Source organism: Alosa alosa, chromosome 21 (genome assembly GCF_017589495.1).
Source record: "Alosa alosa isolate M-15738 ecotype Scorff River chromosome 21, AALO_Geno_1.1, whole genome shotgun sequence".
Lineage (NCBI taxonomy): Eukaryota > Metazoa > Chordata > Actinopteri > Clupeiformes > Clupeidae > Alosa > Alosa alosa.
Genome location: NC_063209.1, coordinates 6,474,467 through 6,483,860, shown reverse-complemented (window position 1 = coordinate 6,483,860; position 9,394 = coordinate 6,474,467). Strand labels below are relative to the sequence as shown.

General features: G+C 44.3%; 1 protein-coding gene across 1 annotated transcript; it reads right to left on the bottom strand.

The window, feature by feature from the left end:
* Positions 1-1,961: 1,961 nt before the first annotated feature.
* Positions 1,962-8,680, bottom strand: kcnk4a (potassium channel, subfamily K, member 4a). The gene is made up of 7 exons (XM_048231561.1): positions 8,541-8,680; positions 7,210-7,465; positions 6,118-6,238; positions 5,394-5,554; positions 4,687-4,873; positions 4,330-4,466; positions 1,962-4,147 (listed from the first exon to the last, which is right to left on the bottom strand). Exons 1-7 carry the CDS (start codon positions 8,660-8,662, stop codon positions 3,272-3,274), a joined length of 1,860 nt encoding a protein of 619 aa, XP_048087518.1. The 5' UTR covers positions 8,663-8,680; the 3' UTR covers positions 1,962-3,271.
* Positions 8,681-9,394: the final 714 nt, after the last annotated feature.

Genomic DNA, 9,394 nt, shown 5'->3' with positions numbered 1-9,394 from the left:
AAAGGTGTATTTGTTCATAAACTAGGTGGAATCTGTGGGCGTATTGGTGAATTCTTCACCTTTATAATATAAATAAATATATATTCTGTTCTTGGCCAACTGCTCTGCTGGGAATTCCTGCAGTCAGCATGCCAGGCAGTGGCACTCTCCCTCAAAACTTGTTATTTATCATTTTGATTTTTCAGTGTCCTTTTATTGTGACCATCCAAGGCACATCTGTGCATTTAAACGTTATTGACTATAGTCATGCTTCAGTATTTGATTTCAGAGAAATGTGTGATTCTGTGATGCATTAAAGGAAATTGGGGGCAGGAAATCTAACTATCCGGTTTATCTTTGTGAAATGTCTGTTTAAAGCTTTCAAAATTACTGACAACGTGTCCCGACTGTCTTCACCACCCAACATGGAGAGAAGAATCACTCTGATTCCAAACCCAGACGTGGAAATTGGCACAAGGAATGTCTACCACTGACATTCTGTGGGTCAACAAATGTTATGGATGTTGTGAGTATGGTCTTTAAATCCATTCAGAAACACGCAGCGAAGACATTATTGGACACTGAAATGAAAGGAACTCACATTGAGGAATGCTTTCTAAGACCCTGACAATCTTTCCCTCTCACAAATCGGAGACAAAATCAGACGATAGGAAACCCAAAGTGACACTGTTCCACCACATGCTGTCCTGATTGCAGAGCACAAGCTGTTAGAGGATCTAACTTGTGTCTTGTGAGCATCATGTATTCACATTACTATAAATTAGCTGTCACATGACTATAAATTAGACCTACTGTATGTAGATATACTGTGTTGGTAAGAAGTCAACACACAAGACGTCAAGAGCGCCTGTTGCACACCTCAGATCCTGCTAAACCAAGATCATTTCTCCAATCTCTGCTAAATTCTACCATCTCTGCTGAACTGTTCAGATTACCCCATCAAACGCAGCACAGCATTCTGTAATTTAGGGAAAAGAATAACAATCAATCACATGGGAGGAAGAAAAGGCTGAACTGTGTCAACAGTTATAAAACCCCAAGGATTTCTCATGGTCTTTGCCTTGAACACAATGTACTACAAAGCACTGATGTGGTATTTGAGGGTTTTAAATGCATTGTGTGCTATTATATCTTAATTTATGGTTGTGGTTGCTCCTCGGCTGGGCGGAGGCGTAAAACTTTCAAAAAAAGTTCTCACATTGGTTTTCTCTCCCCCACACTGTTTAAGAAAACAATATGGGGAAGGATGTTTCTCGAGGGTGACTCTAAAATAAGCACGGTTATGTGTCTGTGTACCGACTGTTTAGTGCAAATGTGGCCCTCTTTAAATCTTTAACACTTCTACACTTTGGACACTTTGAAAGTAGCCTTCCTCTTCTTTTAAGACAACCTTGAGTGGGCTATTACTTGCTTGCCAGCCAGTGTTTTTTTTTTTACCTCCAAAAAGCCTCAAATGTGTCCAGACAGCAGGACAAAAAAAAATAACCTTCATCACAAGCAGAGCTGCTATTGATTTTCTGCGGTTGAGGAAAAAGTGTCCAGCTCTAGACATCCATCTCCCTGTCTCACAGACACTCTTAGGTGGAGCACTTCTGCGCTCCAGAGGTAGGAATTAGGGGAGCGCTGCCGGGGCTGTGGCCTGCTTCCCCCCTGTAAACCGAGGCCATGTGTTTGTCCTTTCCCCTCTAAGTACCCGTTACTATATGAAACTAGCACTTATCCTCACAGCCATGCACTCGCAAGTGCGTTCGCTAAACACATGCCATTCCTGCCTCTCTCTCACACGGCTAAACTCGCCTTTCCTGGCCACTTAAATGCTCATCGCCTCTCCTACTGTGAGTGTCCTTGATGTGTTTGGAAATTTCCGTAAACAACTCTGTTTGTAATCTTTGACAGTTTTCTACGTGTCCAGATTATGGTTTAATGGAAAGAATAGGAATGTGTTGAAAAAGAAACAGCTGTCTTTTCATAAGTTTATATTTTGGCAAGATGCTTTTAAACAGAAATTTACACTTGAACGCAGCAAATAAATTCCTATGGCACAGTATCACTAATACCAGTCGATACATCACCAATGTAAGTTCAAGAGCAGTCATGCTGTTTAACAGGAATACAGTTTGGATGTACAAGCATTTAGCCAACATTTAGTTGTTGTCTTTTCAAATTTATGTTTGTTATTTGAGCCCTTCTTAGCACTACACTCAAAAGTGATACAGATAGGTTTTCTACAAACTAGCACACCCAGCAAATTGGTAGGAACTGTCCATGAAGTTCTGGAGAGGCCCACAAGAGGGCAAAGGCGTACGAATGAGCCAGTGAGGGAATTTGAGTCGTTACACCTGGAGACAGTTAACACTTACCTCTGTCATGGTGTTATATAAACTATAATCAGTTCAAACAAGGAAAGCCTATATTATAGTTATTGGATTGTTTGATTGATTGTCTTTTTTAAGTTATAAATGCTATAGCATCAGCACATAATCATCCTGTCTTCACACAATATAATAATATATGATTTGCATACAGTTTATGCAAGGCTGAAATGTAAACAAGGCTTTAAAGCAAAGGCTATGGGCTCACAGCCTATTATCTCCAAATGTTTCTCTCTATGAACTATAGACTTCAACTGTAAATTCACATCAGCAGAGAGGAAGCTCCATTTGAAATGGGTTTCTTGGTCAAGGACTCTGTCTAATTCTAGACCAAGCCTGCATTTCATTTAGAACAGATTTTCTGTGCAGTCCTCCTATTTGCAAGAGCCAACAATTAATTCTTCTGGAAGGTATTATTATCCAAAGTAGTATATGCTGAGTGAGTAAATGTATTTATCAAAGTGTGAGAGAACTTTTTAAGGGATTGAGTGCTATTAGGGCTGCAACAAAAATCAGTTTGAGTCGTTTTTAAGGAAACTTCCTCAAAATTCTCTGATTTTACCTCCTCAACTGAAATATCTTCTGCTTTACTTACTCTTGCATGACAGTAAACTAAATATATTTAGTGTGGGGAGTAAACAAGGCATTTGAGGATGTATTCTTGGGGTTTGGGACACACTCATTGACATTTTACATTAAATAACAACTCAGCTATTAATCAACAGATTATTCGACTATCAAAATAATCTTTAGTTGCAGCCTGGAATACTATATACTCTGCTGATCTGCATTATACTCTAGCAGTTGGACAGCAGTAAGGCAGTAGGGCTACTAAAGGCCCATCAGGTAAAACCAGTTCATGTGTCCATGGACAGAGCGGTGTCCCTCTCTCCTTAGTCCTAGGGCGGTATGCAGGGTGGAGGTGTGGGGGGGTTGGATGGAGGTCTGATGTCGCCACCTTTGCCCCTCTCCACCACCATCAGGTGGCGCTGTGGGAGTTGCCTCCTCATGCTCCTCTTCTTGGGCCTGCAGGCACGCTTGGTCCCTGGCTGTCCGAAGTCGCTCAGGGTGTCCGAGGACTCATCGATGTAGGCCAGGTTCTCGCCGAAAAAATCCAAAAGGGAGGGCCGCGGCGGAGTGCTGGCCTCCACCATCACCGTGGGCAACGGCGCCTCCTCGCCCGGCGAGGTCGCCTCCAGCCCCCCGGTGCATTTCGACACAGGTCTGGCGTTCGGCAAGTTGGGACGGGAGTCGCTCAGGGAATCGCTCTGAGAGTTGTGGGAGTCGCTCTCGGATGCCGACTCCGAGAGCTCGGACTTGGACTCGGACCAGGAACTGGACCCGGACGCTGACGCAGGCCTAGATTCAGGCCCAGACAAGGATCTTAACTCGGACCTGGAGACCGGTCTGGAGGGCGCCCGTGACCCTGGCCTCGACCCCGCTCGGGACCCGGCCCTGGATGACGGCAGTGGGAGCTCCAGTCTCGACACGGAGCTGGCCTTGATCTCCAGGATCTTCTCCAGGACGTTCTTGGCCTCGGACCAGTTGTCGAACAGGTGTCCGTTAATGCGGATGCCCTCCGGCTCCAGGGGACTCCCGATGCCGGGGACGATGTAGTTCACTTTTGGGCCACTTCGGCGCCGCCTTTTCTTCTTCCTACTCCGCCTGAACTGGAATGGGTCATTAAGGTCCAAAGGGACAGGAATGCGGAAGTCCACAGACATGTTTTGGATGTTCTGGGTAAAGTCTGTGGCATAGGCTCTCAGCTCTTCCATCTGATTACAAAAGATGGCAGAGAACGCGTTATATAAAATATGATATAACTACATTCTTCTGCTGGTTTCAATGCAGATAACCAACACATAGCTATATTACCATTGTAATTATTAAAACTCAGAGATGTTTTCACTGGTTTCAGTACCCCTTAAAACCTACCCTCTCTCTCTGTCCAACCCACCTCAGCACGGGTCTTTTTGGAGAGCACTCTCAGCCAGTTTCCTATCATGTTCAGGATGGAGGCAAAGTAGGCCAGGCCAAACACAATCCAGAGCCAGACTAGAGGCTTATACATGAAATTGCCATGCCTGGAGTCATCTAAGACAGACACAAGAGTTGAACTTTATCATGCATTCAACTTCAAAAAAGAAATGTTTCATATGACGAAAATATTGTGAAAACCAGCCATAAACTTTGGCATTTGTTATGAATATGACTATTTATAAAGTAAGTGACTTGTTATAACTTGTTATATAACTAATGATAACCAATTAAATCAATCAATCAGTTTGTTTTCAAAGCAAAGGTTTCGGAGTACCTGCAACATAATCCCCAAAGCCCACAGTGGTGAGAGTGATGACCACAAAGTAGCCTGCTTCCAGCCAGCCCCAATCCTCCACGTGCTTAAAGACCAGCGTAGGCACGCCGAGGAATATCACACAGCCAATCAAAATGGACAACACTGCAGAGTAGACACGCACATTGGTGGGGCTCACAGCTTTCCTCTGTTAGTAGGAAAAAACAGAAGACAATGTTAAAAATTCATTGTAAAATTGAAATAAAAAATCATGCATATGGATATGATTCTACACAACACAATGAATTTGTGATGACCAACATCTTAAAAAAAAGGAACTTGTCTGTAGACAAACAAAAATAAAATAAATTGAGTGTTCTGAGACACTACATATACAACCTACTGGACTGATCATTACAAAACTAGTGTCTGTCGGAGAAATGACAGTAGAGGACTTACAGAGGAGAGACTTGCATGGTCGAAAATGCCTATTTAGGCACTAGTTTGTCATTACACATTATCGTCCATGTGTACACTGTACTCTTTATCAAGCCTACCCTATCACAATGAATCAGGACTGAGACACTCAAACAAACTCAAGATGATTCTCATTAATCCACTCTTAACTGATGCAACAACATAGCCTAAACATCATAGCTCACTTCAATGTCTGAGAGCCAAAGCCTCCACTGAGCGCTGTGGCTGACACGCCTACCAGAAACACCTACCAGAAACAGGGTCTCCATCTTGCCCACAGCCCGCCTGAGCATGGTGCCCATGTGGTCTCCCACCCCTGCCAGCAGGATGCCAAACATGGGGATCCCCACCAGGGCATAGACTATACAGAAGAGCTGGCCAGTTTCAGTAATGGGTGACAGGTTCCCAAAACCTGTGGGCACGAAAGAAGGGAGAAAAGGCTTTTCAAATGTTTTCACTGGAAGTAAATGTATGGACGTTTTTATTGGATTTTTTTTATGTGTAAGCCACAATAGACAAATTGAACCATTCATGTTTTGAAATAGTGAAATATTTCACTTTTCTGTGGTACACAAAGAACAAACATCTACATAACATGAACCACAAATCCACCAGAAGTGGTCCACAAGTGTCCAACACCCGGTTCACATGTACAGCATGCTTTGTATGTTTGTGGATATGATTCTACACAACACAATCTAAACACATATTTATGAATAATGGTGCACATTTGTGGATTGTCTTCTGTGGGTTACAAATAATAAAGCCCAATTTAAAAATTCCAAATAAATGTCGTAAGGGCAAGCAGGCTGCAATTCAATAGTTTCAACAAACAGTTTTCAACAAATTCAACAAACAGTTTGAACGGTGATCTCTCAGTTCTGCATGGGTGTCTGGAGTTCTCCGGTTCTGCTGGCCTGGTATGCTGAGGCCGTTGGTGTTGCGTCGTGCTGCTGTGGAGCTTTAAGAACCCACCTATGGTTGTGATGATGGTCCCACAAAAGAAGAAGGCGCTGGGCACGTCCCAGCGGCTGGTGAAGTTGAGGGAAGTGCTGTCGGGGCGTAATATACCATCTTTAGTGGCGATCACTACTGCCTGAAGAGCACCAGAGACAGGGACATTAGGACAGGAGCCCAAACATTCTGAAATCTGAAATCTTTAGATCAGAACAAATCAGAGCTAGCCAACCAGGAAGCGTAAGGCCAAGTTAAGTCAGGAAGCCCTTTTCATTTCTTGATTTCATTTAGCTCTCATCTGTGTTTGTGTGTGCATCTCTGAATGAGCATGTGGCTACATGGTTAAGGGTACTTAAGAGTAAGGCTTGGTTGTTGATTAGTCACTGTGAGAAATCCCCTACCTAGAGCGCAAGGAATTAAACACCCCTCCTGTGTATATGTAATATTTGTTATGTCTAGTATACTAGTCTATAATTAAAATAATTGCCTGGTATATCTGTGACTATAAAGATAAATATCTTGAAAATGGACTGATTATGGACTGAACACCTGTAACTACAACTTAACAGCATTACCTTATTGAGAAGATGTGTAATGGGCAGAGAGCAGACAGTTGATTAAATACTACTGCGGACGAATGAATGGAGCACATGATGGTGATTGGTACACTGATGTAACCCAGGCTAGTAGCCCAGTGGTTCTCAAACCTTTTCGCTCATTCCCCACTTTGGAGGTGGGGAATTTTCAAGCCCTAGTTGACCCCATCAACCCGGCAAAATGGTAACACTCAAATATTTTCTTTTGCATTTTGGTTCCAAGTTACATTTTCCGCCTCGGTCCCTTGGATCGGATGTTATTTTAATTCATGTTGGTCTGTTTGTGACTCTTATGTTTGTGTGTGGCTGTTTTGTTTTGAATCTATGATCTCCCTTGTCAAAAAAAGAAAGGCATTATTAAAGATAGGCACAATTTTATTATTATTATTATTTCCTCCAGTTCCTCGTGCCCCACCTGTCCTGTCTCTATTCCCCACTAGTGGGACCCGCCTCACACTTTGAGAACCACTGGTGTAGCCTGAGGTGGTGACGGCAGAGGAAGGGGGGTGTTCACCTGCATCATGTCATCCAGGGCTGCCGGATCGACGCAGGTGTGGTTGAGAAGGAAGTCGTCGCGTTGGCGGAGGAGCAGCTCGTGCCGGAGCATCTCCTTGGGCATCTCGAACGTGCGGAACACCAGCGCGCCCATCACCAGGTACAGCAGCACCACCGTCATGATGGCCAGCAGGGTGGAGCACCGCATGGTTCTGCAGTGCCGGGGTTGCAGGCAGGCATAAGCTGGGGCAGAACTAGGCCAAAGATGGGGTGAGCTGGGCACACAACAGGGACCAGATCATCTCCAACCACACATGAGACTGCTAGGCCACATCACAGTACATTCATTCAAGACTACCGATCAAACTCAAGACGCCAAATGCAGTCTTTCTAGGACTAGACCCGAACCTCAAATAAACACTGTCTGATCCACCTCAAGCATATGACGCCTCTTGGGGAGCCTTGGGCTTCTTTTTCTCCTCGTTCTGCTCTTTCCCGTCACTCTCGGCCACCCTGGGACTTTGCTTGCTTCCTCCCTCCCTTCCTCCCTCTCCTCCCTTCCTTTACTGGCATGTGGAGCGGTCTCTGGAGGTCGAGTTGGACCACCACATCAGAGAGCTCTTAATCAAGTTATATCAAGTCTGAGCTGGGGAGGCTGCTGCAGCCCTCAGCCTTTGAAGCGCTGACCCAAACAAAATGCAGGCACGAGTGTCACAAGCATATCCATTCAAAAACAACTAATGACGCCATAAAAATAGCCCTTAGCCCTGCTCACTGTTTAGACAGGACATGGCCATGCTGTTCCACAGGCAGTCTGACATTCACCAGAGCCGGTCAGTATTGACTGTTAGGATTCTTGTGTGAGGGACTGTCTGTTGGTGCATGAAAATCTTTCTGGATGATAGTGTGGTAGCTGTGTAAGCCACAGTGTGCGGGGACATACAAGCGATAAGAGACAAATTATTTACAGCCAACCTTGAGAAAGATTAGGAAAATAAACATTTTCTCAAACACAAAGACCCCATTTAAAGAACAAAGTTGATCTCCACATTTGTTACGCTTGTGTCGTACACTTCAATTAAAGGTAACCCTACTGGACAGTAAGATAGTGTATGTAATGTATCACAAGCTACGGAATACAAAAGTAATGGTTGACAAGTGATCTCTACAATACGGATTTAAATTCCATCACTGCATTACCAGCTACAGTCAAGTGATATTTTGATTTGACATTGGCTTGGAATACAGCATTCATTTGCCAACAAATTATACATCGGTGCATCAGAAACAGTCTAAATTTGGTCAGCCGTGCACACGAGAATGAGTTAAACATGCATTTGCGTGTCTTACCTCAGTCTTAATGCCACCACATACTGTAGTGTGTATTGTGTGTGGAGTCCCCTCTGGGCAATAAGTAAATGAGGGGGGAGTCTGAACTCTATGGGAGTGTTTGTAGGATGGTGTTTCCCCATTCTCAGGCCACTACATCAGCACGACTGCAGATGTGGGGTGGGGGTGAGGGGGTGGTGGAGGCAGAGTTAGCTCCTAGGCTGGAGGTAAACAAAGAGATGAGATGTGGATCTGTTCTAGTAGGATGTCTGCATCAATTGCAAGAACACATTTTCCAACTCCAGGACTGCGGCCGCAGAGACCGCCACTATGGGCAGGAGTCCTCCATGACATGACGGCGCTTTTCGCAGGCTGCCTTCGCTTCCATCTACCATCCTCTGCCCCCTGCTTGTGTTGCGTCCACTTTATGAAAATGGCCTTAGGCCAGCATGCATGTGGCCAAGAACACCTTTGTGTGCACAGGTCATTCTCACATCTTCGGTAAGGAGCCAAGCAATCATCACACAGAAACCAGAAACAGAAATGCTGTCTGACTAGTTGACATATACTCACTCGTATACCCAATATGGCCTCCATGGTTAAATCCTAGAATGAGTGAACTTATCTGGTAACATTTTTGATAGGGCCACAAAAATATCTTGACAGATACAGTATATGTTCAATCCAGAGAAGTGATTAAACAAACTATAGTGAATGATGGTGCCTGCATCTCATCCATGAAATGAAAATAAACCAGAACACGTTCATCAAAAAAGGACAAAACCAAAGGCAAAATATTCAAGGCAACCCTTTTAATCCAGTCCGCTAATGATTAAAAGCATCAAAGCAGGCACTCCGCAGCACATAGATGTGAC

Bases quoted from the DNA above. Each gene is read 5' to 3' on its own strand.
- kcnk4a (XM_048231561.1), bottom strand. From the start codon at position 8,662: ATGGGGAAACACCATCCTACAAACACTCCCATAGAGTTCAGACTCCCC. The intron at 6,239-7,209 runs GTGAACACCCCC...GGTGCTCTTCAG, and splicing joins CCCTGGATGACATGATGCAG to GCAGTAGTGATCGCCACTAA. The intron at 5,555-6,117 runs GTGGGTTCTTAA...TCGTGCCCACAG, and splicing joins GACCATCATCACAACCATAG to GTTTTGGGAACCTGTCACCC.